The 27,365-nt window shown below is 45.7% G+C and overlaps 3 protein-coding genes across 10 annotated transcripts in view; 1 reads left to right on the top strand and 2 right to left on the bottom strand.

The window, feature by feature from the left end:
• Positions 1-14,910, top strand: part of mob2a (MOB kinase activator 2a) — a 47,166-nt gene extending 32,256 nt beyond the window's left edge. For 3 of the 4 annotated variants that reach the window (XM_053886036.1, XM_053886035.1, XM_053886034.1), the window contains exons 2-5: positions 9,266-9,426; positions 10,994-11,087; positions 13,051-13,175; positions 13,439-14,910. In XM_053886036.1, the coding sequence (XP_053742011.1) occupies positions 9,266-9,426; positions 10,994-11,087; positions 13,051-13,175; positions 13,439-13,764 (706 nt within the window). In that variant the 3' untranslated portion in view covers positions 13,765-14,910. Of the gene's footprint in view, positions 1-2,775; positions 3,000-9,265; positions 9,427-10,993; positions 11,088-13,050; positions 13,176-13,438 lie in introns of those variants that run through there. The other variant, XM_053886033.1, reaches the window with a different exon arrangement.
• Positions 14,911-16,127: 1,217 nt separating this feature from the next.
• On the bottom strand, positions 16,128-17,729 carry kcnj11 (potassium inwardly rectifying channel subfamily J member 11). Its single transcript, XM_053886032.1, has one exon. It carries the CDS (start codon positions 17,451-17,453, stop codon positions 16,287-16,289), a length of 1,167 nt encoding a protein of 388 aa, XP_053742007.1. The 5' UTR covers positions 17,454-17,729; the 3' UTR covers positions 16,128-16,286.
• Positions 17,730-18,421: 692 nt separating this feature from the next.
• Positions 18,422-27,365, bottom strand: part of abcc8 (ATP-binding cassette, sub-family C (CFTR/MRP), member 8) — a 44,297-nt gene continuing 35,353 nt past the window's right edge. For all 5 annotated transcript variants that reach the window (XM_053886029.1, XM_053886028.1, XM_053886026.1 and 2 more), the window contains 12 exons: positions 26,761-26,988; positions 26,567-26,659; positions 25,163-25,265; positions 24,711-24,824; positions 23,791-23,911; positions 22,226-22,356; positions 22,072-22,150; positions 21,902-22,010; positions 20,545-20,648; positions 19,249-19,382; positions 18,773-18,835; positions 18,422-18,710 (listed from right to left, as the gene is read on the bottom strand). In XM_053886029.1, the coding sequence (XP_053742004.1) occupies positions 18,573-18,710; positions 18,773-18,835; positions 19,249-19,382; positions 20,545-20,648; positions 21,902-22,010; positions 22,072-22,150; positions 22,226-22,356; positions 23,791-23,911; positions 24,711-24,824; positions 25,163-25,265; positions 26,567-26,659; positions 26,761-26,988 (1,417 nt within the window). In that variant the 3' untranslated portion in view covers positions 18,422-18,572. The remainder of the gene's footprint in view (positions 18,711-18,772; positions 18,836-19,248; positions 19,383-20,544; positions 20,649-21,901; positions 22,011-22,071; positions 22,151-22,225; positions 22,357-23,790; positions 23,912-24,710; positions 24,825-25,162; positions 25,266-26,566; positions 26,660-26,760; positions 26,989-27,365) is intronic.

The following is a 27,365-nucleotide window of genomic DNA, read 5'->3' on the forward strand; positions in this document are numbered from 1 at the left end:
GCTCAGGAGACCCTGTTTTTAGTTTACATTCTTTTTTTAATGATCCTCTTACATAAGTCTAGAGTTGAATGAATGCCATGGCAAGTCTTTTCATGTTTTGTTATCAGACTACTCCATAAAGGAATGTTGCCAGATACAGCATTAGTTCACCTCTGTTCCAGGCTTCATAGAGCTGTTCTTGATGAGCGTAGTAATTTGGGTTTTATTGCCACGTCTGGTTTGGTAGTACATGAGCGATGCCATGACTTGTTTGCAGTAAGTAAAAAAGGTGACTGTGACGCTATTGGCGGAGAAAAAGTCAACCTTTGGCTGTCAGACAATGAAATGTGGCTGTTGGTTTCCACCCGCGTCAGACGTTGTGTAAGAGGGGACAGATCCAAATTCAGCCTCTCACTTGTAATGTCACTGTCTCCGCCTGTTGCGAAAATAACCCAACAAAGTTCAGGTGTGCCTACATATTGCCTGCTTAACTGCGGAATGGAGTCTTGTGAGCATGTGGAGAGCAAAATGTGTGCCCTTCGAGTGTCAGGCTGGATTCATTAAAGCACTTAGTCCAGAATTACTCAAGAGTGAATGCTGAGTCCAGGCCAAGCTTCAGTGATCCTGAAAGGATGTCTTCTATTTTCAGTAACCACATGGACCCAATAGATGGGGCAAATTAATGGAAAGTTCCCAGTGCTTTTCTCTTTCCATTACACCTCCAAACTTGCTGTATTTAGCGCGTTTACTGCATCTTTAACGTGTCACTTGTGCGGTTCTGAAGTTGGTTACAGTTGTTTTCTACCGAATAGCATCTATATGTAGATCCTCATTAAGTCGGTAATAACCAGATAATTTGGATTTCAGGGTTCTTGTGTGTGCAATATTCTGTGGTTAAGACCATTACATTCAATTCAAAATATTTGCTGATTCAGCACTTAACTTCTTTATAGCAAGTGACATAATTTGGAAGTATATGGAAGTCGCCCAAAAACGACACCCGTGTTCCAATGCTATGGGTGTAAAATGTACACATATTGGTGAGGTTCCAACGCTCACAATCACATGATCTCGCCTCAACGCGCTGCGCACTGTGTTCTTAACAGGCCAGGGCAGACGGGCGGGTTCTATTTTTAGCAGGAGGGAAAAGTCAGTGGCCTCTTCTGTTCCCGCTGCGGCTCCTCTGCACTGCCGCCACAGCAGGAGTTGTGTGGGCCCCTGGATCACTTTTCTCCTCCCACCAAAGTTTGTGCCAATATTTTTTTGCGGTAGGAATAAGCATGAGCTGATGGTTGTTGGTGCAGAGAGGTGCGGCTCCTATACAGAGGGCTTCTTTTTTTCCACCAGCAAGGTTACTACGGTGGCCTTTTAGTGTCACCTGGGTGGACGGAGCACAGATGGGTTCACTCTGACCATTTTGCGACATGCCATTCTCCTGCACTCTTTTCCTAAATTTCCTGCCCCCCCTCACACACACCCAAGCATAAATGCATACTTACTGTCCAACTCCCCATGTCTTTTATCTTCCTCTCGACTTCTTCCCACCCACATACAAAGAGTGCACATAGCGCTGGCGATCCCCTAGATTAGTGTGTCTTTGTCTACAACAGCCAGCTGGTCCAGTTTTTCCTTACTGCCGCAGCTGTGCAACAATCCCACAAGTCCAACACGAGGACGCTTGTCACTGACAGACAACCGTAAATGTGAGAAGTTATGAAGAAAATACTTAAAAAAAAAATTCTTTCTCTATTTAAGTTGCCTCCTTAAAGTAACGTCACTCACAATATTCACATATTTAGTTTGATTAATCTCACTCTTATATGTTAGCCTCTCGCAGGATGTCTTAACTGTTCCCCTAAATTTGTACTGATGAAGATGCATTTTGAAAGGTATAATGTTGGAGCAAAGCACTAGTTTGATTCTCTTACTGGTTCTTCTGCTTGGACGTGTTTCAACACGCCTAACTGCTACCAGGCCGTCGAAGTTGAACTCCAGGTGCATATCCGAGACAAAAGCAGGAATGTCGCTGCACAGACCCAGCATGCAGCATTTCTCACACGACCACGAGTGACAGCGAAAAACACTTAAGTGCAGGTCATGTACATCAAACAAGGTTGCCAGAAAGGAGTGATATCTGCATAGGCCAGTCCATTGTTGAGAGTGAACAAGTCCAGCGGTGCTACTGCTGCATCAAGTCACAGAATAGTGATCTTAAGTATTTAAAGTATTTTTAATGAGACGTTAGTCATTTACTATATGTGAATAAATTGATTGTACCTAAGTTATGAATGAAGACATTGTATTTAATAATAGATATTTGTTTCACACTCATTATTTTTCTTTATAGATTGCAAATGATATGTAACTAAGAATTTTAAGCAGTAAAGGGATGATAAATGAAGGTTGTGTTTACTGATTTCCAATGTCAATGTTCAGTAGTTGACACTATAACAACAAATCCAACTTATCTACAACATAGAGACGCCTTTTCCTTTAGTAAAACCTCATCTGGGAAGTCTAAGCTTCAATTTTAGTTTGTTTTTATTTCATGGCTCCTCTGCACTTAAAGCTTGCGGACAAGAGCGGGTTCATAAAAACTCCAAACACCTTTTTTATATCTCTACAACCGCCGTTTACTGGCTGACCACCTGTTGTTGCATTGTAACTACCCAGGAAGCGCAGCAACCTCTTCCACATGGGCAGATTGTGACGTCACTTCTCCCCGCCCGCGCAGAGGAACCGTCCGCTCTGATTGGTCCGTGGCGCTGAGAGGGGCGGTTCTCGGTGCGCCTTCTTCATAAACTTTTCCGTGCCGCTTCAGAGCTTCAGATGTTGTTCAGTCCTTCACATGCTGTGTTACCGGTGTGGCAGAAACTCTGACCGCATAGCTACATGATTTAAAGAATGGTCGGCGATTATTGCTCTTTCTCTGGTGACAAAACGGACATGCACTCTCAGAGAAACTCAAAAAACGGACTAAGTTGCAAAATGGTGCTTCAAGCGGTCGGTAAGGTGCTAAGGTAAGACACACGTCACGCTCTTCACTGCCACGTAAAACATACAAAAAAGTCCTCGTCAGTACTTCCATTCCATCTTAACAACTATCACGTCGTGTGTTCCAGTTCTTCTTGTTTATTGTTACTTGTCGAGTTTCAAGCCTCGTAGTGTCTTGTTACAGTGGTGGTGCAAGTGTATTTCCGTGCATGTGCCCGTCCGAAAAAGCGCAGACTGGTTGTCTCTTGTTAGCAGTAATTACTAGAATAGAGTGACCTCTGGTTTTTGGGGTCGCTGCTAAGGAGCAGACGGTCATTACGGCCCAAAAAACGCCTTGTTCCGTTTGTAACTCTTGAGGGCAGGAGCGATACAATATAATACATGTGTTATTCACATACATCTCAAAATCAGTGGTATGCCAAATACTTTTATTTCGTCTAGATGATTTGAAAAACATATTGTTTGTCTGAGTCTACACTGTTGCTCTGCATGTTTACAAGAAGACTTGCTTACTTGACCCACATTTTGTGCATTAAAGTGGTGTGGAAATTCTTTTCACACCATGTGCAGACTTTTCCGAATGTGTGGCCCAAATAAGTGGCATTAACAGTGAGGGTTTTGTTTGATACAACCCATCGAGGGTTAACGCAACTCTTGGCGGAAAACAAACATGCATGACTTGGTAAACATGTGGTGTGTTTAGTTTCCGTATTTGCATTTAACCTGGATATGTCAAATGAGGAAGTCATGCAGCATGAGTGTGTCCCTCCGGGGGACAGCTTGTATTAATACGGCTATAGATCTGCTTCCTTTTACCTTAGTCGTGGGAACAGGTGTTTGCTACACCAGGCCTTCAAGGTATCGTGGTTGGTGGTCACATGAGGAGAAATGGAGCGGGAATAACCCACCGTTTTAGTAGATGTTAATGGTGACCACACACTGTTATTTTTTTATGGATTATTTTGTCTGTTGCAAAACCAGCGACAGGTAGAGACACGTCCTGTTGGAACTGTTTAATATGTATGTTGCCCTCCTTTTTCTGAGTTTCACTGTGAAGAGCACACTCGTTTATTACTTGCCCCGGAGCAAATGTTTTTCTCTCGTTCGACTCAGGATGGACTTCAGAGAAGTTAAACCGGGATACATAGTTGGAGGATTTATGGGTGTGTTGGGGTTTTCCATAGCGGTTGGTTTTACTACTTCAAGCGAATGGTGAATTGCCTTTGGCAAAGAGGAAGTGTGAGATGTTGTCTTGGAAAATTATGCTACAATCTCTCCCGAAAGCATGTGCCTCCTATTGTGCTTATTTGTTGTCTCTGTGGAATTTTAATTGAGTGTACTTTACCTATGCTATTTGCTTTAAGCTTGTGTAACGATAATCCCTGCGAGCTAGAGATGAGGTGCTAATAAGACATGAAGCGTGAGGACTGCAGCATTAATGTTGCTGTGAACAGGTAAACCTGAAGGGTCAGATGGAAGCCCTCATTGTGTTGTAGGGCTACGGGTGATGAATTAGGTCAGTGAAAAGCATTGCAAACTATTGCAAAAACTTGTATAATTTAGTTACATAAGGAATAAGCAGTTAATCAATTTGCAATGTTAAAAGTTAACTTGACCACTAACAGTGAGGCTGTGATTGTTACGCTCTATTGCAGTGTTGCTACTTCATTAATTGGGTTTTTGACATTGATGTGAAAGAGTTGATATCATCTCTTCGCTTGTCTTATCAAATTCTCTCCTCTTCCGTCATGTCCGAGCTCGCACCCCCCCAAACCTTGTCCCAAGTACTTCTCTTGAGGCCAATTCTTATCTCCTCATGACCTCTGCCCTTTCTCTTCCTGTCAAACATGTGCGTTGTGATGTTGATGAGGCTCCATTATGGTTTTGGCAGGGGGTCTGGGCAGCCACTCCAGGCCAAGAGCTACTGAATGGAGCCTGGATCTGAGCTAAGCTGGGGCAATGATGCTGACTGAACTGTGTGCACACACTTGTAAAGCCTTCGTCGTGGCTACACGTTTACAGTGTTCCTAAGGCCATTGATTATGTGGAAGCAGCTGGGACCTCTTTGTTTGAGTTTGCCTCTTATCTCCCCAGATCTGATGAGTATTTGCCAGATTTCTTTTAATCTACCCAGAAACTTCAGGAGCAGCTTTAGACCCTCCCGTTTTGTCCGCCCCAAACTCTGTTTTTAGCCCTGTAATGGCTGCTGTGGTTCACAGTGGTGTGCTCAGTCTGCTCTCCACAGCCTGTGGTTTTTCGGGGAAAGGAACCATTGCGGCTATTCAATTTGATTCCTTAAATAGCCTGTGAGGACGGGCTGAAACCTGAGCTGCCTGACTCCGGCTCCTCGTCTCCTCCAAAAGTGATAAGAATTAACTCATTTAATTCTTATCAATGGATGATTAAAGCGTCACCAGTTTGCTGCTGATATGGAACTCTTTGGGCTTTTTAAAATTGCAGTTAATGATGAACTCGCATCACATAGGCGGAAGCAATCCATGGATTTTTAACCGTCTGTCTTGTTTGTCTTGTCTAGAATAGGTGGAAGCTTGTGACACTTGACCGTTGAACTCCTTATCTTTCCTTTTCTTATCACACTCAAGTTCATCATTTCACAGTACATGGCTCTGTTGCTCCAACAGGTGGCTGCTTCGTCAATATTTGTGTAGAACCTTTTTTGCCTTTCAAAACGTTGTAACGGAAGACGAGGATATTTTGTTTTATCACTGGCAGTTATTCTATCATGGAGAGCTGAGCTGGAAGAGGATGTGGACAAAAAAAAATCAAACAATAATTAATGAGTCAGAGCAGTTTCCTCATCGCAACCGCCTTTTTTAAATGAAGGTTTATTATTTGTAAAACAAACAAACTTCTCCCATCTGCTTATGACAATAATTTTGCAGGCTTTATATTTTAACAGCTTGGTGATGTAGCCTTCAGATTATGCGGAAATATGCGTACAGTGGTAGAGGCACTAGTTGGTTAACTAGATAAATAACATCCACTCTCCACTCTCCGCATGGCAATAACCAAAACCTCTGTTGTTAGCGGGTCTAGTGTGTTGGTCCAATTGATGTGGTTTGTGTTGGCAAATAGTTTTGGTATCCGGGTCCCGTCTTTTGTTTGTTTTTGTTTTTTTTGTAATATGTGGGGGAGAAACAAAAAAAAGGATGCTGTTTTGAAACATGCACTCAAGCCAAGTCTCCAGCAGAGTTTTGTAATGTGGCCCTGACCTGTGCCAGAATGAATCTGGAAGGGGTTTTCTTTATGAGCGCCACTACTGCAACATGCTGCAGTCCGCTTGTGAAGCGAATGATCCATCAGATTGAGTAGTTTGTCGACACACCAGGACGCACACATGTTTGTGCAATCACTGTCCCTCACACGGGAGTCACAGTCAGATTCTACTGGGCTTCTATGTGTGCTTTAACAGCTGCAGCGCGCTCTGCGAGTGAAGTAACGGGCTGCTTACAAGAGTGTACTGTTTGTACTGAACTATGTTCTTTTAACATGTAGGTGTGTGTGTAACGCATTGTGTGTGAGCGAGGCTGGAGTAGAAGAAAGGTGGTAAGTGACGTTGGATGGCGGGGGGAGGTGGAGGAAAAGTGAAAGGGGGTTTGCTTGTGTTGCCTACAGACAGAGTTGAACAGCTGCCGGGTCTGTCGCTCCACAGATCTGCTGCAGTGACCTCCATGTCACCCAACTATACAACCCTGTTTCCTGGTTTGTGTGTACGAGATAACCACCGTCCGGGATCTAGGCTGTGTCACTCTGTTTTCGTGCGGCCCACATCATAGGAAGGATTCTTTTGGTGCCGGACTGGCTGTGTGAGTCCAGCCCAGTCGCCTGGACGCATGTGCCCAGTCCTGGCTTCAGTCCTCCTCCCGCCTCATGGTCTGGTGAGGCGAAAGAGTCATCTGCTGCCTTTTATGGCAAAGACTTGCCCAGCAGAAGTTTGCCAAGCACACAGTCAAAACAGACGTATGAGGTGAAGAATTCTGGCACAGAGGAAGTTTTTCTTTATCCTAAAATAATCTAATAGCTCCAGATATTCGCCTCCTGTGTCCTGTTCGGGGTAGGAAGGTTTTTTTTTTTTTTTCATGGAACATGATGAAATTTCAAGGGCAGGAAATAGCTTGGTGAACGGAGATGGTGGTGGGAGACCAACATGAACTGTGCACAGGATCCAAACACTTAACACAAAGTCTTTGAAAAGTGAGCTGACGGTGTCTGCGGATGAAGCGCTTGCTAAAGCTCTTTCACATGATAGAACATGTTGCTCAAGCGCCAGAACCAGACAGACCACATGAATCTGTCTGCAACTTGAAACACTTTTTTGAAGTCTCTTGTTGTGGTTGATGGGGGGTTCCTGCTTGGACCTAGGATGCAGATAGCTATTAGACGTTTGAGCAGATAAACAAGCACCAGATCGGATAAAACACCAGCACTTTTGGAATCTGAGGCTGCTGTCACCGCGCCTCTCCGTGGTCTGAACATGAGGTTAAACAATACATGCTGAGTAGGAGGGGAAAAAAGCAACTAAGTATTAACATTTTAGGTTTTTCTTCTTAGGTTGAGGTGGACAGTTCAGACTGATACCTTCAGCATGTCTTCTGTGTGGCGCTGTTGTTGCCATGGTGCCACATTTATGACCTATTTGTGAACTTCTCTATTTTTTTGTCTTTGTGTATGAACTGAGAAATCTTATCACATTCCTTACTGAAAGATCCACCATTTTCACGCAAGTTGGGTTTGTGTGTTGTGTGACAATCATGACAGAAAGTGCATCTTCATTAATAGTTAGCCGCCTGTGATGTTCCTGCTTTATAAATGATCTTCAACATCCCGGCCATCGTCCCAGAGCAGGACGTGAAGCACTTGACGAATCATTAGCCAGCAAATGAGATTGCAGGCAGTGTGGTGTGACTTTTGGGTGTAATTGTGAAGGTCATTTACGAAGATGTGCGCTGCAAACTTTTCTCACGACGTTCACCTTGAAGTGTGGCAGACGTGGAACGCGGGAATCTTAAACATTTACTAAGAAAGAGGTCCACTGACTCGCTGCGTGTCCGCATGCCTGCCGTTGTTTGCTGAGGTGGAAACAGTGCCGTGCTCCCGGCGGAGAGGCCTCGTGCTTCACAGTCTTGCCATGTTTTTAAGTGTTTATTAGTTCCCATGGATATCTCCTGGGCTGGTGTCAATCTGTCATTCCTTTCTCCCCATCTGCAGCGATTCCTCCCGCCTGTTCTCTCTCCAGCCTTACTTAAATATGTCTCCAGTGGATTTAAGGCCTTTTTGTCCTGAAGCAGCCGGTCGTCGTCATTATGATGTAAAAACTGGAGTTTGGAACGTAAATCCTCCGACGGTTGACGTGCAATGAGTCTGACTACTGACTAATTTTTGTCCTCAGCATGTCTGACCTTTAAGTACTGTCTGTCTACCGGATCATGAGACCAGCAGTCATTCATCACTGCCTGTACCTGTAAAATGCTGTCGTCAGCACATATTTTAAGATTTCTGTGTTTCTGTTTCTGTGTTTTATCATGGCTGATACAAAGTTCTGGTTTATTTTTTTTAGATAAAATCGAAATACACCGTAGATAGCATGAAAAGCTGCTCTCCACTTGACACCCTGAGGTGGGTTTCACAGAGCTGGATGTTGAATCTACAGTTGCTCTTCATTATACTTCATGCTGGAAAGATGGCACCCGCGCCTCTGCTGCTGTAAACCTCTGTGAAGGAGGACACTTATTAGAATGTGTTAGCAGTGTGATAACTGGTTGGTGTGAGGGTTGTAGTCGCCCCCAAATTTGGCTTGAAGGTCATTAGCACGGGAAGTGGCTTGTATGTGGATCGCATTTTGTGCCGCCACCTCCAGACAAGCCTCAACTGTGTTTATTTGTCTCACTCATGTATCAAGCCTCGTTCGACCTTTGACCCCGGGACCGCAGAGGCTGCACTGAATGAGTGGGAGCAGCAGAAGGGGAGGGGTGGAAGTGCAGGAAGAGTGTGATATGACGTCCTCGTGCTAAAACCAGCAGTGGAAGTGGCAGACGCTTAGGATGGCCGTCTGTGCCGGCGCTCCAGACCTAATTTGAGGTCAGAGGCCAGCGTGGAAGGGTCAGGTACAGCAACAGAGGGCACATTGTTTGGACTGCTCGGGTGCCATCCGTCATAACCACACTTGTGTAGTCGTCATCTTGGGTGTTACAAAACAATCTTGTGAAGTTGTCACTCATTTGAGTCAGTGTTCTCCACAGCCGGTTAATCTTCTCCCTGTTCTCTGTCGCAGGAAGTCAAAGACGAAGCCAAATGGAAAGAAGCCTCCAGCAGAAGAGAAGAAGCAATATTTGGAGCCAGAGTTCACAAAAATCCGAGTGGTGGACTTCGATCTGAAGGAGCTGGTGGTGCTGCCCAGAGAGATCGACCTCAACGAATGGCTCGCCAGCAACAGTGAGTGATTCTCACATGTTGTATGAAAGACAGAACATGCACAAGTTCTTTCTCAAGTTTTTAATTTATTTTTTCCGCCTTTTGTCTGTAATTTCACTTAAACTTACTATCATTTTAGTCTAGTTTGGAGAGTTTTCGGCACAGAATTTAACAATACACCAACAACTCCATTGAACACTTACTATCTTTTAGAATTAATATAAAATATGTAAATTTTAAGTCTCTTTTTTCCTCAACATAACAAAACTTTCTGTCATAGATTCACAGTTTGGCAGACTGATGCCTCAATTCCATTACAGCAGGCTACGCCACAAGTCAGATTTGGACCCAGATAGTTGTTAGTGTTTGGCATGGACTCCAAACCTTAACGGTTGTGGAAAACCACTACCTGTATCACACCTACTTGAGCTGTTATGAAAGATGTTTTTGCTTTCGTCTCGATCAAACCTGCCGTCGCTGCTCAGAACCTGTTTCCAGTGAAGCAGCCTTCGTCGCTCACTGCCAGCGTCTTTACAGCCTTGTGGGATCTTGGTGCCCACGGAGCTGCGACCAGGCTTCTCGATGTCTTGAGAGATTCAACATTCATCCCAGTTCTCCAGACTTGAACCAGGAAATAGCGTGTTTGAGAAAATACTCCGGTGTGATGTCATGGAGCGTCACAGTTTATGATAAGTGAACAGCACAGGAATGAGGAACCAGTGCAGACGTCGTCCGCTCAAGCGGTGGATGTGATGAGTTAATAAGATAATGAATGAACACCATCAGAAAACAAAACATCTGCCAATGAAATATAGGAGATGGAAGCAATTATACATACAAATAGAACTAAGAATAGAATGCATTTTTATCTGCAATTTTGATGGTTAGGTTACGTTCTTTAAATGAATGAGTTATTTTTAGATTTGTTATTATAATTAACCGTTCTAAAAGTGCTTAATCATCACTTAATGGAGTCAGAGAAACGTCAAAGTCAAAGCCTTCACCCTCACAACATTAATGATGGTAGCAATATCAAATACAGCACTGATAATAATATATATAAGATTAACTAAATAAAAAATGAATAATTAATGTTCTGAATGTCCATTGAAATGCTCTAAAGAATATTTGAAGCAATTATTAGATAGTAAAATGGTTATTTTACATGAGAATTATTCAATAATTCTCATTGCGACTTCAGGATTGCAACATTTTAGCTATTGAAGAACCATTCATGGTTAGATCTATTAATGCTGACTCACTAACTTGCACTTGGGTCTATAAAATAAATGGAACAGAAGGGGCAAAACCAACCAATGCAGATGCAAATATATTGAACTAAGTAGCAGGGGAGAATGTTGAAACTGTGTCACACGTGCCCGGGGCTTTCCCTGTCATCCAGCTATCTGTTTTGAATAGGCGAAGAGGAGCGGCACCTTCCTGGTTGCAAAGGTATTTGTGTCAGGTAGATGAATGTTTTGAAGCATCAGCCATGACCTTTGCAGCCAGAGAGCCACTGAGGACAAAGGCTCACGTTTGTTTCAGTCAGAATGACTTTCTGATGTTGACCTTTTGCTCTCACTCGCAGCGACAACGTTCTTCAATCTCATCAACCTGCAGTACAGCACCATCTCAGAGTTCTGCACTGGAGACACCTGTCAAGCCATGACGGCATGCAGCACGTAAGTGGCCCCCCTTCTCTGGTCACCTGGTCCCTCACCTGAACACACTGGCCCATCACTGATCTAGTGTGTCTGCTGGCTATTTTAGGAGCCATGGACACTTGTTTTTTTTTTTTTTTTAAAACCCAGATCATTTCGCCCACGCAGTCCGTCTCGGAATGTTCAGTATGCAGCGTTAAAGTGGTGTTGGTATATTTACCTTGGAGCTGCAGGACTGTGGGGCTTCTTTGTGACTGTGATTTACTGGTGACTGTGAGACAGAGCGTCAGGTCTGCAGCATTTTTTTGTTCATGTGTCTGTCTATAAAAAGCCTCTCTGTCTCGCTGACCTCTGTTGTTTACTTGATGTTCAGCATTCACACGAGGCTGGAGTTGAACTCAAGCCGCAGCTAATATTGCGATAATATTGTGCTAATGGCTACATTTGAGAAAAATATTGGATCAGTCGTTGCTTTGTGATCATTGCCTATTTACATTTTAAAACAAAGATTGGACATTTTCTGTGTAGAAGAAGCCCCATTTAATGTCGCTCACACTTGACGTCGGCTTGTGGCTCTCAGTTGAAGGTCCTTGGTTGGCTGTTGTGAGGGCTTGTCTTCATTACAGAGACTGTATGAGACATCCTCGACACCCCAGTCCTTCAGGAAGTAAATTGTCTTCCTGTGACCGGCCCATACTGGCTGCATGAGGGCAGCAGAGTCTCTGCTGTCATGAACAGAAAACCACTCACTCTGAACAAGGTGTTTTTCCCCCGCAGCTGTTTAACAGCTACTGTAACTACGAACAAGCGCATCTGGCGAGCCGCCGCTGAACACACAAGGCCATTCAGGAGCGCTCGCAGCAGGGAGGAGCCTTGTGTTCCTCCAACAAGTCGGTCCAGTCGGGGCGGGGTGCCATCTTTATGTCGGAGCGTTAGCAGAGGCCTGGAAAAACCGGCTCACCCAGGCTTTTTAAAACACCTTCCACACAACCCACTCGCACACCCACACACACACACATATACGGTAGACAACAATGACAAACCGTTGAGACGTGATACACATCTGACAGATTGATGGTGTCACCGGGTCACAGTGGAAAACTCCACTCGCCACCTAAGACTGTGGAAAGTCAACAGAACTCTCACGAGCAGCCGTGTTTGAAGAGCACGGAGCTGCAGGGCCACAGGTGATCACGTGCGCCCGCTCTGCAGTGCTGCGCCGCCCCGTCACCTACGCCCTCTGCCCCGTCTGTGGCGGAACCACACCGGGCCTCAGAGCTGCAAGCTATTTTTGGAACTAAACGTTTCCGTGCGCTACCAGCAACCGTAACTCAAACATGGAGAGAAGGCCTTCCGTCACCGTTGCAGTGAAAGTGGTTTTATACCGTTATTATGGCATGAGCTATTCATTGTTTCATCTCTTTGAAGTGACTCAATGAATTCTCCAAGATCCAATTATGTTTTTAATGGTAGTGAAGCTTGTTATGTTCATAGTCATTTGTGAGGTTAATTAGTTTTTTGGCAGTTACTTTTGAATTCTTTTGTCATCTGATGTCGTTTATGACTTAATGTGCGACCCTTGACCCCAACACGCGGCATGCTCCAGAGTAACCGGCCTGATAATCGGGCAACTATTTGGGTCAAGTATGGCGACTGGTCTGACCCACAACTGGCCCCGTGGCGCAGGGTAATCTGGGATCAGGCCAAATTAGGACCTGAAACCCCTGAAACACCCAGCTTTTGGACGTGTGTGTGTGTGTGTGTGTTTGTGTCGACCTTTGCCCGCCACGACCTTGGTCAGTCAACCAGCCAGAGAGGTGTTTTTTTTGTTATTGAACGCTCAACAAAAGCGCTCATGTCACCTGCTGTGTTCCAGGAAGTTGCTTCAACTCACCATACAGTCATGAGGACTGGAAAATATGCAGAAATGACTCAAGCGTGACACACTGTCTGACGCCGAACCTGTTTCCTTGTGCATCTGCAGAATATACCACTGGTATGACGAGAGAGGGAGGAAGACCAAGTGCACGGCGCCGCAGTACGTGGACTTCGTCATGAGTCTCTGTCAGAAACTGGTCACAGATGAGGAGATCTTCCCCACCAAATACGGTGAGACGCTTGTGCTGCTGGCGCCACCTGCCGGACACTCGCGAACATGGCAACTGTCGACTCAAATTGGGATATAGTTGCTGTTCCTATATTGATGTTCTTTAATTGACTGTGAAGTTAAAGTCATATATGGTCGAAGGACTAGTTAGGTGTGTTTGTTGTAGGTTCGAGTCTTAAACACTCAACAAAAGGGGGGAGGAGCTTGTTCTCATTCATGTCAGGCTTGCAGCCGCTCTCCAACTCTGCTGTTCTTCTCCTCCCAGGCAAAGAATTCCCCAATTCCTTCGAGTCGTTGGTGAAGAAGATCTGCCGGTACCTGTTCCACGTGCTGGCTCACCTCTACTGGGCGCACTTTAAAGAGACGGTGGCTCTGGACCTGCAGGGCCACTTGAACACTCTCTATGCACATTTCATCGTTTTCGTAAGGGAATTCAACCTGGTGGATCCCAAGGAGACCTGTATCATGGACGACCTGTCTGAAATCCTTTGCACCCCAGCCCCGCCCGCCTCCACCACGCCGGCGCCCCCCGGCACAGCCCAGGCCCCGTCCCCCTCCCCGTCTTCACAAAACCAAGCGACGGAGAGATGAGCGCCGGCGGCGAGATGGCGGCCCAAAGGGGTGATAGAAGACAAGTTAGCGAGAAGGACAGACCACCTGGACCCGAGCTCGGTGCCAGCGGGACTTAGAGACCCTCCACCACCCTTGTATTTCGACACCAACCAACCAGCCGAAGGAAGGGGAGGGGGGGCGTTTGACGGGAGTGGGGGGGTTTGGGTGGCAGGAGGGGTTTGTCACGCCAGCAGGAATTGGCGTGAGCGTTTCCTCTCGGGGGCAAATCCCTCCCGACTTCTCTGCAATCTAAACTAGGAACAAAAAAGTACCTTTTATTTTCTCTTTTATTTGACTTTTGTTTTTGTTGGTTTTACTTCAGTTCGGAGGGGGCGCGTGCTCTCCTGCTTTCCTCTACCTAACTATCAGCACAGGAGGGGCTCTGCTTTGCTTCTACTACTATAGTACACGGGCTCGTCCTCCTCTGCTGGTGCGCCGCTCGCCCGCCCCCCTGACCGGGTGCATTCAGCCAGTCACTGTCCAGGGTTGTTTTTTGGGCGAGGTGATCAAAGCGCTTCCTACTCAGGACCTGAGAGAAAACATTGATGCTGCCAGACAGAAGGCCACTCTCTCTTCTCTGCTGACCCCTGGCTCCTCCAGGTGTACTGCAGTTGTGTGGGGGCAAAACTGTAACAGCCGCCGACGGCCCGGAGAAACCGAAGTCACTTTATTTACTTTGATCAGAGATATCGGAGACAAATAAAATCATAGGCATTTGATGCAGCAGACCACCTCACCATCAGCACAGAAGGACAAAGGCATGACATCATGTCTGCAGGCCCCAGGAGGCCGGCGAGGGAGCGTGTGGGCGGGTTCTGCTGCATCACCCCCACTGACGAAAACCAGTTCACTTTTATTGAAGTGAAACAAAGATTGTCGAAACAATTCGGACATAAGAAGTATCAGATTGTTCACCGTCTGTTTGGACTGTACAAAGATTTAAAGCAGGTTCTGGCCTCTGTGAGGAGGACTGGGTTCATGATTCTCCTTTTTTATTTATTTTAATTTTTGCAGGGTTCTTCAGTTCTGGCTCTCGTTTTTATGTATTTTAATTATTAACTAAGTTAAAAGCAATTTAATATTTTAAGCTCTGCGGATTATAATCTAATAAAAGAGAGAAATGCCGTTCTGAGTGTGTGTTTTATTTCATGTCAACCATGTCGCTCAGTAGTTGAGTAATAGACGTAACGTTATTATGGGTGTTGACGTTTCTCTGGCGGTTGTTTGATGAAAAGCTCGATCGAAGCATCTTTACAGGCGTAAATGCTCACAGCTGGGCGCGTTTTAACTTGTAATAATTATGTGTGAACGTATTCATACAGGTTCTCTTCACAAATTATACGTCAAGTTCAACAACGAGCGACCCAACTTGACCCGGAAGTAAACCATCGTTTTCTTCCTGAGTTGTCAAATGCAGCATTCAAGTATCACGTAAAGTCAACCGAGTCGTGTCAAGTCGTCTGGATGAATTAAATTAGTCATGTGAACTATTATCGACGTTTTATTATTACATTGAGGTATGTTTTTGTTGGTCATGAGTGTTTTCACAGACTGCTTGGCGTTATTAGCTCTCTGTTATAAAACGTTTCCGAGGCTTGTGAACATAGCAGCAACAATAACAAGACCCGAGAAGTGACATGTTTAAAATAAGTCTCTGAGCTAAAGCGTTTAAGAAGGTAGGTATCGACACCACTGTAAATCATCCACTGAATCAACTTCACATCTCGTCTGGCTTTGACCCGCTGAGAACATTTTCTGGCAGGAGATCTGTGTCTTAATAACGTAACGTAATAACTCATTTGAACCATTTTGGAAGAATGTTGTTTTTGGTTTATACGAAGAGCATTGACCTCCATCTGATGTTATCATTCATTTCATTATCATCTCAGCCAAGTTCCACATCCATAAATCTAAATATGCTCACAGATCCCATTCCTCAATTGGTTTCTACATTGTAACGCAATGATACTTCAATTCCATTAAACATTCCTCCAAACAAAAAGCACAAAAATTAATAATTGCTTGCTCTCAATTAAAAATCTTCATTTAAATAATTTGCCCCTGGCGTTAATATGTATATTTTATTTTACATCTTGTTTTATTTATTTATTTGGAATGTTTTTTATTATTATTGGCATTTTCATTTATATGTTTCTGATACTTCCATCGACATATCTGCACCGTGATTTGACTTGGTACTAGGCTTGTTCATGACTGTATGTTATAATTCTTGCAATAGAAAAGCGGTAAAGCTCTACCTTATGTAACTCAGTAACTGTTACGACAGACATTAGGTTTCACTTTAATATAGTTTTAATGAAAACTGACTTAATTTTCTCTGACATGCGGTCACTCAGAAAACGTAGCAAAAGTATGAAACAAGCAAATAACTTAAGTGATTTTTTTTTCCCATTGGATTTCTAAAAAAAACGAGAAAAAAAACCCTCGATTGCAAAGTAAATACTAAGATTCTTCTCTGTTATTGTCCTCCAATGTTCCGTTCACGAGCTCTCCTTCGTCGACTTCCTTCTGATGGTGGACGCCCGCCGTCGTCTGACTGTCGGCCGCAAGGCGGCGCCCTCGCTCAGCTTAAACTGGACGATGCCTCCCGCCTCGTCCAGCACTCTGGCGCTGCAGCAGGGCGTCGGGACCTTGACCGTGTTCCCGAACTTGGAGTAGTCCACCGCGTACATGCCGTCCTCCTCGGACACGGTGGGCACGAAGCGCTGCCCCCACAGGATCTCCTCGGACACGTAGGAGGTCCGCGCTTGCGTGGTGATGCCGGTGGTCTCCACCACGCCTTCCAGGACCACGATCACCTCCACGTCATCGTGCAGCAGGTCCGAGGCGGACAGGTCGTAGAGCGGGCTGTGCCGGTCGATCACGTGGCAGATGATGAGCGGCGACACCAGGAAGAGGCCGTTGGTGCCGATCGGATTGTCCATGTGGATGTCGATCTGGTCCAGCGGGACCACCTCGCCCTCCTGGGTGGTGGTCCTCCTCACCACCTGCATCCGCACGGTGGCGCTGATGATCATGCTCTTGCGCAGGTCCCCGATTCGCAGCATGAAGCAGAGGCGGTTGTCGCGCACGCACACCACCGCGTGCTTGCTGAAGATGAGCGTCTCGGCGCGCCGGTGCGCCTGCGCAGTCTTCATGAAGATGCAGCCCAACATGATGGCGTTGATGAGCAGCCCCACGATGTTCTGCGCGATCAGGACGAAGATGGCGGACACGCACTCCTCCGTCACCATGCGACCGCCGAACCCGATGGTCACCTGCACCTCGATGGAGAAGAGGAAGGCGGAGGAGAAGGAGTGGATGTCGGTGACGCACGGGACGAAGGCGCCGTCGTCCCCGCGCGCGGCCAGGTCCCCGTGCGCGAAGGCGATGAGCCACCAGATCATGCCGAAGAGCAGCCAGCTGCACAGGAACGACATGGTGAAGATGATGAGCGTGTGCAGCCACCGGAGGTCCACCAGGGTGGTGAAGACGTCCTGCAGGAAGCGGCCCTGCTCCCGGATGTTGGTGTGCGCCACATTGCAGGTGCCGTTCTTGGCCACGAATCGAGCCTTGCGGGGTTTGGCCTTGAACTTGGGCTGCAGGACGTCCTCGGCCAGCCGCGTCAGCAGGTAGTCCTCGGGAATGAGTCCTTTCCTGGACAACATGCTGGCGCTCCCATGCTACTCGGCCCGCGCGCTCGCTGCCTCTGGAGGAGAGCGCGTCCTCCTCGCGCCTCTCAGGTCCGCAGCTGCCGCCGTCACTCTCGGGCTCAGCTGCGCCTCCATGGGTGGAAGCTGCGCGCGTGACGGAGCGCGATGTCCCGCGAGTGCTGTCCCCCCCGCTGACGACTGCGAGTCGTTTTGATCCAACCTGCCGGGATCAGGGGTCTTCACGCGAGCCCCCTTCCCACGGTCACGTGACCGTCAGGTGTCGGATATCGTTTTCTGTCTCGAAGCGTTTTAAACATTCAGATCACGCACGCGCAATTATGGCAAAAAAAAAAAGAAACATCACAAAACATATTGTCATAAACTGGAATCACGAAATAATATCCAGTGTTTTGGCATTCCCTCAGGAAGTCACATGACTTTCATTTGTCCTTAGATGAAAATCTGCACCTGCATCTAAAACGATGAATTATTCCAAGAAAGTACGATAAAATGGTTCGACGGTTAAAAAAGAAAAAAATAATTTGAGTTAAATCGCAAATATATTGTTTTTATAACTTGTAAATATTAAAATTACTATGCTATTTATATTTTTGTAAACAAGTCAGATGTAGAAAAAAAAAACGTTTTAAAGAAATAAAGAATTTATCACTGTCTTCATTATTGAATCATTTTTATTATTTGGTACAAAACTATTTACTTTATTAAAATAAATAGTGTCCGCACTAAACTGTTCATGCAGCATGAAATAAATAAATACCTATAACACAAGTGAGTCAGCGTGTCCAGGCACTCTGGTTTCCTCTCACAGATGAGTCTAAATTGTCCTAAGGTGTGTGAGTGTGGTGAGCTGTCCAGGGTGTCCCCTGTTTTCACCCCCTCTCCTGTAGGATCTAACCCTCTGAACAAATAAAACACCGCAGTTTCCACTGACTGACTGAAACAATGTCACAACGAAGACACCTGAGCACTCATTCCATTGATAATTTATGTTTTATTATTAAAGGCATTTCTATGTACAAATATAATACAAGAGGTGTTTTAAAAAATTAAGTGAATCTGTGTGAATGGGACAATTGCACTTTGAATGTGTCTCCTCTCGCGGCGCCGCTTGTGCTACTTGTCTGCTCTCACGAAGGACGAGAAGACGCTGTCCTCCTTGTCCAGCAGGACCTGCGGCCGCTCGTGCTCCAGGATGATCCCGCGCTTCATCACAATCACCGCGTCGGCGTTCAGGATGGTGTGGACGCGGTGCTGGTGGAGACAAGAGCCGGTTACTCAGGTGCTGCAGCGGCCGGAGGCGCTGCCATACTCACTGCTATGGTCACCACGGTTCGCTCAGCAAAGGCGGTCATCACCACTTTCTGCAGGATGCTCTCCTGTGGGCCAGAAACATCCCATAATATAACTTTGATGATGGAGGACATGTTCCACGACATGCCAATGTGAAGTAAACCGACAGATTTTTTGCAAGGAAGGTCAAGCGCAGCTAGATTTCCCCCCTCATGACACTACATCAGTATTTATGAAAAGACGTGGGAGTCAAAGAGGTTAATTTCCAAGTCATTGACTCTGCCTATTCTGTCACGTCCCATCCCTTGTGTTCTCTGTGACCCCCCTCAGCCCTCCACCTGGCCTCTCACTGCCCCCAATATTTCCTCTCCACGTCTGCTTCCCTACAGTTCTCACACACAGCCCTTGCCACTCCACATTTTCACCAGCGCCTCTGTTTTCACGGTTGCCACGGTGACCCAAATGAGAGCCCCCTCACCCTCTGGTCACACACACTGACCGTTGCCATGTCGATGGAGGCGGTGGCTTCGTCCATGATGAGGATGCTGCTCTTCCGGACGAAGGCTCGGGCCAGGCAGAACAGCTGCCTCTGGCCCTGGCTGAAGTTCTCGCCGCCCTCCGTCACCGCCGCGTCTGTGCGGAGACCACAGCTTAGGAAACAGTGAACCTTGTTGAAGGAGGCGCCACATGCGGACGGTGCTGCTGCTGTAAATAGCAGCACTTGTCTGCATGAGTGGCTTTGTCAGAACAAGTGGAATTATTCCATGATGATAGAAAGAAAAAAGATAGATATGATTCAAGGCATTTTGTGAACAGAAAAAAAATAAAAATATCAGCTCTGATGATCTATCAATCATCCATCCATCCATCTATCAGTCATCCATCCATCTTTCTATCAATCATCCAACCATCCATCCATCTATCAGTCATCCATCCATCCATCTTTCTATCAATCATCCAACCATCCATCCATCTATCAGTCATCCATCCATCCATCTATCTGTCAGTCATCCAACCATCCATCCATCTATCAGTCATCCATCCATCCATCCATCCATCCATCCATCCATCTAGCTGTCAGTCATCCATCCATCCATCCACCCATCTGTAACTCAGAATGCACTCATCATCCACTTCACACCTACATTGATTCATATTTCTTATATTTCTATGATGAATCATCCATTCATCCAACCTTCTGATATATTCATCGTTGCTCAGTTCCATCTTCTCCTCAGACTCAAGAAGGTATCAGGAATAACTGCTCCTCCATGCTGCTAATAATACTGCGCTCCGTTTTTAGATGGGCCACACGTTTCCTCCCGGGGTTTCAAATTCAGTCCCTGTCAGTCGCCACGGTGCGCTGTGCTGCGCAGCTGCTGGCAGGAGAATCCTGACACAAGATGACCCTGAATGCTGCTTTGAAGAACCTTGAGCCAACTCTTCCTCACAGTTGGGTTGATGTTAAATCATACGTGACCCTCTGTCCTGGCGGGCCGGTGGAGAAACACCTGATTTGTGGGTGAGAATGAACCATTCATGACCCCTGCCGCCGCTGCTCCGCTCAGTCAATCTGAGAGCTGAATTAAGTGGCCATTAACTTCTGGGTTAGCGATCAATATCCCCTTTGGCTTCAGTGAACGTAAATTATATTGTGGCTGTTTCTCTGCGCCACACGCTCACCACCAACAGAATCCCACAGTGGGGCTGAAACGTCTTGTGATCTCTTGTAGTGTTTCATGGCAAGACACACAGCTGCCTCCGTTCCTCACACCACACATGGAGTGGTTCTCACCGAGGCCTCCAGGAAGAGACTTGACCACAGGCTTCAGCTGTGCGATCTCCAGCGCCTCCCACAGCATCTGGTCTGTCGCTTTCACCTCTGGGTCCAGGTTGAACCTGCACACACACACTCAAGCTTTGACTTCAGGCTTGGCCAGCTCCACCACACAAGCCCACTCCACTCCTTTCTATTCTGTGAAGCCTCTCTGTTCTGGCAGACCAGCACACCAGCGAAAATAAAGTCACTGAACGTCCAAAGACAATAAAGAGGATTGGACTCTCTTGTTCAGCACCTTGTTGTCTAGTAGGACGTTCAATTCAACACAAAACCATGTTGTAAACAGATGCAACAGTGCCTTTTACAGGCCGCTCCCATCACCGTCAAATAACCTTCTGGAAATAAAATGTTTTTCATGCTAAAACAAAGAAAAAACACTAAAGAAACAGAACTACAGTATGATGCTGCACGAATACCAATAATAATTGACTGATCCAAACACAAAATTAACACTATTTAATCACCACAGTCAACAAACGCTACTGTTCAATGCATTGTCCAATACTTTTAAAAACATTCTCAGCGGCTACTTTCGCCTCCCCACCATCCTCTCTCACAAGCTGGGTTTACAAAACATTTTTCCCCACAATATCAGCAATATTTCCAAAATGTTTATTATTTTTTAAATTTCTAAAAACCACCTCATGAATGTGTAAAGTAGTACGAGTTATTTTGCAATATTTGGTTTTTGAGTGTTCGACTCTTCTTTAGAAAACTATTTTTTCCCTGAGTTTGTTAGTGTATTTCTAAGTTTTTATTTTTTTTATGTATTTTTGTTTATGTATTTTAGCATCTTTCAGCATTTTGTCAACTCCCAATGGTGAACCCCAGCAGCTGGTACGAGTGGAACATTCTAGTAACCACATCCGTAATTTGATCCCTTTCTTTTCCATACAATTCTTCGGAAAATTTGCATTACACAGGAAACCCATTTACAAACTCTGAAAACACATTTACAAACTTGGAAAGAGACTTACAAACTCGGCCAAAAACATAGTTTGCTAGAGGAGGAACGTGTCTGGGTTTGAGGATTGAGTTGTCAATCACTCGCTGAATTAAGAAAGAACAAATGATCAGGATGATCAGGATCAGAAAATAGGAACATCTTTTCCCATTATTTTACATAACACACCTTCAACCTCGTCCCATCAAGTCACTTCACAAATGAAACTTATTTATAAGCTGATGACGGAGACATTCCTGTGAACTCAACTTCAGCAGCATCACAGATTCGCGACTAAAAATAACCTCAGATCCCAAAATTCCTCCTCACAGATGGTGACGCCATTTTTTGTGCTGAATGTGCTGGTACCTGATGGTGCCGCTGAAGAGGATGGGGTCCTGCAGGATGATGGACAGGCGAGATCGGAGGGTCTGCAGCGGCAGCTTGGCGATGTCGATGTCATCGATCACGATCCGCCCTGTCGGAGCCAATACTTTGTCAACCATTACCCAGCATGAGCGGCAGCAGCGTTTCTGTACCCTCAAACATGTCCACCATGCGGAAGAAGGCCAGCGAGAAGGAGGACTTTCCACTTCCTGTCCGACCACAGATCCCCACCTGAACAAACCGTCCCACTTTAGCTCTCTTTTCATCCATCCGTATTGTAGAAACAGATCCTGGTGACCTCCTCACCTTCTGTCCCGGACTGACGTGTGCATTGACATTCTTCAGAACAGGCTTCAGGGAGGGATCGTAGCGGACACTTAAGTTCTGGATCTTGATCTCTCCGTGCTGGGGCCAGCGGTCAGGGACCTGGGAGCCAGCTGAGACAGATGAAGAAGCCAGATATTACCCTACGTTTTACTGGTATTTGCTTAATCATCACACACACAACGGAGGATGAAACGTTTGAATGCGAACTTCAAATCAGTAAATCCAACTCTCCAAGTGACTGAGGGCGTTTTCACACTGCGGACTCTGTCATTCAGCTAAAAAGTCAGAGATGTGAACACAAGCGAGTCGGGTTTTGGCCGCAGACTTGATCCCCACTGGAGAGCCGCACCTTGTCTCGGGAAACTCTCAGCGGGTGGTGAGCTTCTCGCCTCAGGCGACTCTGCGCTAGATGCTGGAAACTACGTGTACAGCGCGACTCCACACAAACCTGATAAATGCCGGCCAGTAAAGGGTCTGATCGCTGTCTGGGCGGACAACATCGTTCAAAACAACTTCTCAAACTCCCAGAACACTGAGGTGTGCAGCTGGGAGCGACAGGAGACTGGTGCTGTGGACCGGGACTCGTGTCGATAGTGTTTTCGCCTTTATTAGGCTGATATTATTGACAGACGGATTTGCTCAAATGAATAATGCTGCGCTGAGTTACTGAAAATCACCAGACTAGTCATTAATCATTTCTGACGTCTGGATCTATACTTCAATGATTAAAACCTTCTCGATGGTCAGTAATGTCTCTCATTGTGTTCATCGTTCATTGTGAGAGCAGCGTGGATCAGTCAAGACGCTCCGTATTACGCAGCTTGTTTCTGCTGTTTCTTCGTATAATAAACATGACTAGACTCTTTCATGTTTAGTTTTGGCTGTGAAACACCACATTCTGTTACAGCCGTGGCAGAGCTCCGTCATCAGTTCATATCTGACGACGGTGGTAAATAGGTTGTCGCGCGGCTGATGACAACTTCCTTGAGACCTGCTTCATCGTGGGTCACAAACCAGCAATTTTGCACCATCTGATCAGGAAAAAAGGGACATGAACTGAGGCGCAGAGGTGCGAGGCTGCACAGTGGGAGGCAAGTCGGATTCAGACCCACCTGAGACAGAACCCGCAGTGTGAAACCACCCTGAATGTTATTTCAATAGTCAGTTAGGGAACAGACAAGAGCCTTCCAGCCGTTGTCTTGTAATGGAGACCAAAGGGCCCAAGACCAAGCAGAGACCAAGACCGGGACCGAACTGAATACAGATGCATAAGTCCACCATAGTCATACAGACACACCTTAACTTTTAACAGCAAAAGAAACCGAAGAACTGAAATGCTTTCATTGGAACAAACGAATGTTCTGTATTCATTTGGTGTTGGTCTTGACCCTCAAACTCTTGGTCTTGCTCTCCCTAGGCTCCAGTCTCGGTCTCAGGTTCGGTGCTCCAGCCGGGTGAGACACACTTAAGTGAATCCCACAGCACAACACAACCAGACGTGTCCGCAGGATGGATGTGAGGTGAGAGTGTGACGCCGCACTCACACAGCAGCCCCTCGTAATTCTCAGGTTCTGTTTTCAGAAGGCTGTTAATCCTCTTGACGGAGCCGAGCTGCACCTCCATGTCGGCCAGGTTCCGCACCATCCAGTTCATGTAGTTGGACACCTGATACCAGGGAGAGACAGTGATGCGTTTATGGCTATTTGATGAATTCTTTAAAGATTCATGACATCAAAGGTCATGGAGATGCCGTTCCTCAGCATGATGACAGCGTCTGACAGCACAGAACCAGACTCTATTAAACCCCTGCAAATTAATTTAGACCCAGCAACACGCTCCATTTTGTCATAGTTTGATGGATGTATCTGTTGGAACAGTCACGGATGAAAGTTTTATTCACATTGAGTTTGTCTTTTAATGCTGCGGCAGTTTGTTATGACTCATTAGATGAAGCTATTTTGCTTTTTTAGAATGAGCAAGTATACGGTGCTGGTCTTGCAAAACGTTATTCATGCTAAAAGTCGGCGCTGCATCTTGAGGAGCAAGAGCCCGGTGCTCATGAATGCAGGGCTGCGGCTTTTGAGAGCAGCTCAGATTATTCAGCAGAATAACTCTGCTGTGATAAGGCTGTTTCCTTGTGCTTTCAGAAACCTCCAAAAGTTGGTGGAATCATTGTGCTAGACTTTAATAGGAAAGTTCTGCCGTCCAGTTCTGCATCAGCGACTTCACTCATGATGTCAGGGCACTGAGAGCATGCAGACAGGGATTAGAACATTTTACTGGATTAAATTAGAGAAACAATGCTGCAGTGGATTTGGGCATTAGAGCTCTATTCTAGGCTCAAATGAAAGTTAATGAAAGTTATTTGCCTTTTCAGGGGTTTCAGATTCATTAAAATGGACCTCTATAAAAGCAACATGCTGAGTGTTTCTGCACACACACGCATGTGTTCTGCCAGTCTCACCATCAGCGCGTACGTGAGGCCGAGTCCCACCAGACCTGTGGACAGCTGGTCATACAGTGAGTTGGTGATTGAAGCCACTGCTGCCACCAGCACCACACATGCGCCGATATATTCCTGCCACGGTCAGAGTGAGAAGAGACAACACTTTGGGAACAATGAATGAACTGCAGTTTGAAGGTCTTATGATACATGAAACATCGACTATGACAACAAAAGAACCAGGCTCAACAAAAGGTGCCATGAACTGACACGTGGAGCAGAGGATGAATATTTAATGGCACAACAGCTGACTTCACAGTTTGATGGCGTGAAACAACAGCGATGGATAAATGAAGTTTGATGAGGCTACTTCTTCTAAACAGATTGTGCTACTTATTCAGGATGTTTCTTTCTCCTGGACAAGATAAAAAAAGACTTTGCTTCATGAAGCTTTAATGGCAAAAATGTTTTACCATGCGGACCTCCAGCCAGCGGTTGGCTGCGGTGAGGAAGAGAGAAGCGATGTTGTTGGCATCTGTGAACTGTAGTAACCTCTGTCTGAACCTCGGCTCGTACCTGCGGACCAAACACAAGTTAAACTGGGACGTGCGAATTCTAATAATATAAAATATATATATATATATATATATATATATATATATATATATATATATATATATATATATATATATACCGGAATATCAGCCCCACCCACAAAATTTAAGAAGGAAAATAGATCTTGTACATTTACAAGCCACGGGTGCAGTGGTGCTGTCTGTGCCGTAGAAAGGTCAGTGGTGCACCCAACATGCATGAGGATCACTTCTAAACTAGTTTGGAAAACAGGGTCAAATCATGGCGACTGACTCGTGAAACTAACTGGGCAATGTTCTGAACTTGAATCATGAACTCCTCACATCTTTCATTTACATTAAACTGCCCAAAATGAGCTGTTTTGTCTGAAGTTCCGACACCACAGCTGGTCTCAGCTGCTGCTTCTCGTCTCCGGTCCGCCAGGAGATCAGCTCTGTTTGCGGCGCTGAGACACGCAGGCGAAAACTGTGCATTTTAAATGTTTTAAGGTCAATAAAACACTTGTGATTTCATCAGTTTGATGTGACGAGGCTCAATATCTTGACGCATGACGCTCTTCTGCCTCTAAAAATCTATATATTAGCCGCGTCGTATAACCCGCAGGGTTCAGACCGCGAGAAAAATGTGGCATTACTGACGTAAATCATGGTATATGTTTCTGATAAAATAAGTGTTTCAGGGAGAAATGTGGCTCTTTTTTAAATAAATTGAATGTTTTTGTTACTTAAATAGATATAAATCATTCACAGTTACCATAATTTCCAGACTATAGAGCGCACCAGAATATTATCCGCTTCCACTAGATTTAAGATGGAAAATAGATCTTGTTCATACATAAGCTGCAGTGGTCTACAAGCCACAGGTTCAGTGGTGCTATCTGTGCTGTAGACAGGTCAGTGATGCGCATATAAACGCTTTTCAAAACTAGTTTTGAAAATGGGGTCCGGCATCAAGGGTGAGGAAATGGAGTTCCGACACCACTGCAGACCTCAGCGGCTGCATCTCGATTGTAGACCTCCAGGAAACCGACCCTGTTGACGGAGCTGTGGTGGGCGGAAACAGTACTTTAAGGGTAAATAAAAAGCCTCTGGTTTAATCTGATTTCAGCCTGTAAAAGTCCATATATTAGCCGCACTGTTCTATGAGCCGCAGGGCTCTGACCGCAAAAAAAAAGTACCGGCTTATAGTCCGGAAATTACGGTAACTCTTACAGCCATGACTATGCAACATTCACATACAAAACTACAGAAATGTGCGGGACAATAAGGTCAAACAGGAGTCACCTGAGGGCTCTAATTGTGCTGAGACCCTCCACCGTCTCTGAGAAGTGGCTGAGTAAAGGCAACTGAGTGCTGTCCTCCAGCTGCTGCAGGTCCCTGAATGCAACACAAAGCAAGAGAATATGAAATCAGTTAGATGACAGCAGAAGAAGCAGGTCGGTGATATTTTGTTTGCAAGCTCTCACGCTTCACCTCACCTTGAGGCCACTCTGAAGTATTTCTGAATGAAGTAGCAGGTGATGACCAGAGGCAGGAGAGCTATGAGGAAGACAGGGGTCACATAGGAGATGACCCCCAGCGCAGACACGCACAGAAGCGTAGAGCGAGCCAGACACTCCAGCGTGGTCGGAATGTGCTGATCAATTGTGTTGGTGTCAGTGGAGAACCGGTTTAGGATGCTGCCCAGCGGAGTCGTCTCAAACAGTCTGGGAGGAAGGCATGACAAATGACTCACCAGAGATGTTATTTCACGGGACAGACACAATATATATCATGATATTCAATGACAACTTCAAACTACGTGATTGTCTCCCGCGTGTGATATATAAATGTGACCTTTGCTTGCTTCAACTGTGAGAAACAACTACAAAATCTCTTTGATAAAAAGCGCCATAAAAGTATTTGGGAGAAACAGTTATATCAGTCATGAATATCATGTCCATCACACACAGCTGGTTCTGTTTATGTCCATCCATGTGAGATATATGTGAGCTTTCATGTGTGGCCGATTACAGTGTTGACATGTGCGGGGGAGGAGGAGGGGGTTATTTATGTAAGAGGTGTCTCGCGGCTTGTGTTTAAG

The sequence above is a fragment of the Synchiropus splendidus genome, chromosome 14 (assembly GCF_027744825.2).
Source record: "Synchiropus splendidus isolate RoL2022-P1 chromosome 14, RoL_Sspl_1.0, whole genome shotgun sequence".
NCBI classification, from domain to species: Eukaryota; Metazoa; Chordata; class Actinopteri; order Syngnathiformes; family Callionymidae; genus Synchiropus; species Synchiropus splendidus.

Excerpts from the sequence above, each read along its gene's own strand:
- kcnj11 (XM_053886032.1), bottom strand. The coding sequence starts at position 17,453 with ATGTTGTCCAGGAAAGGACTCATTCCCGAGGACTACCTGCTGACGCGG.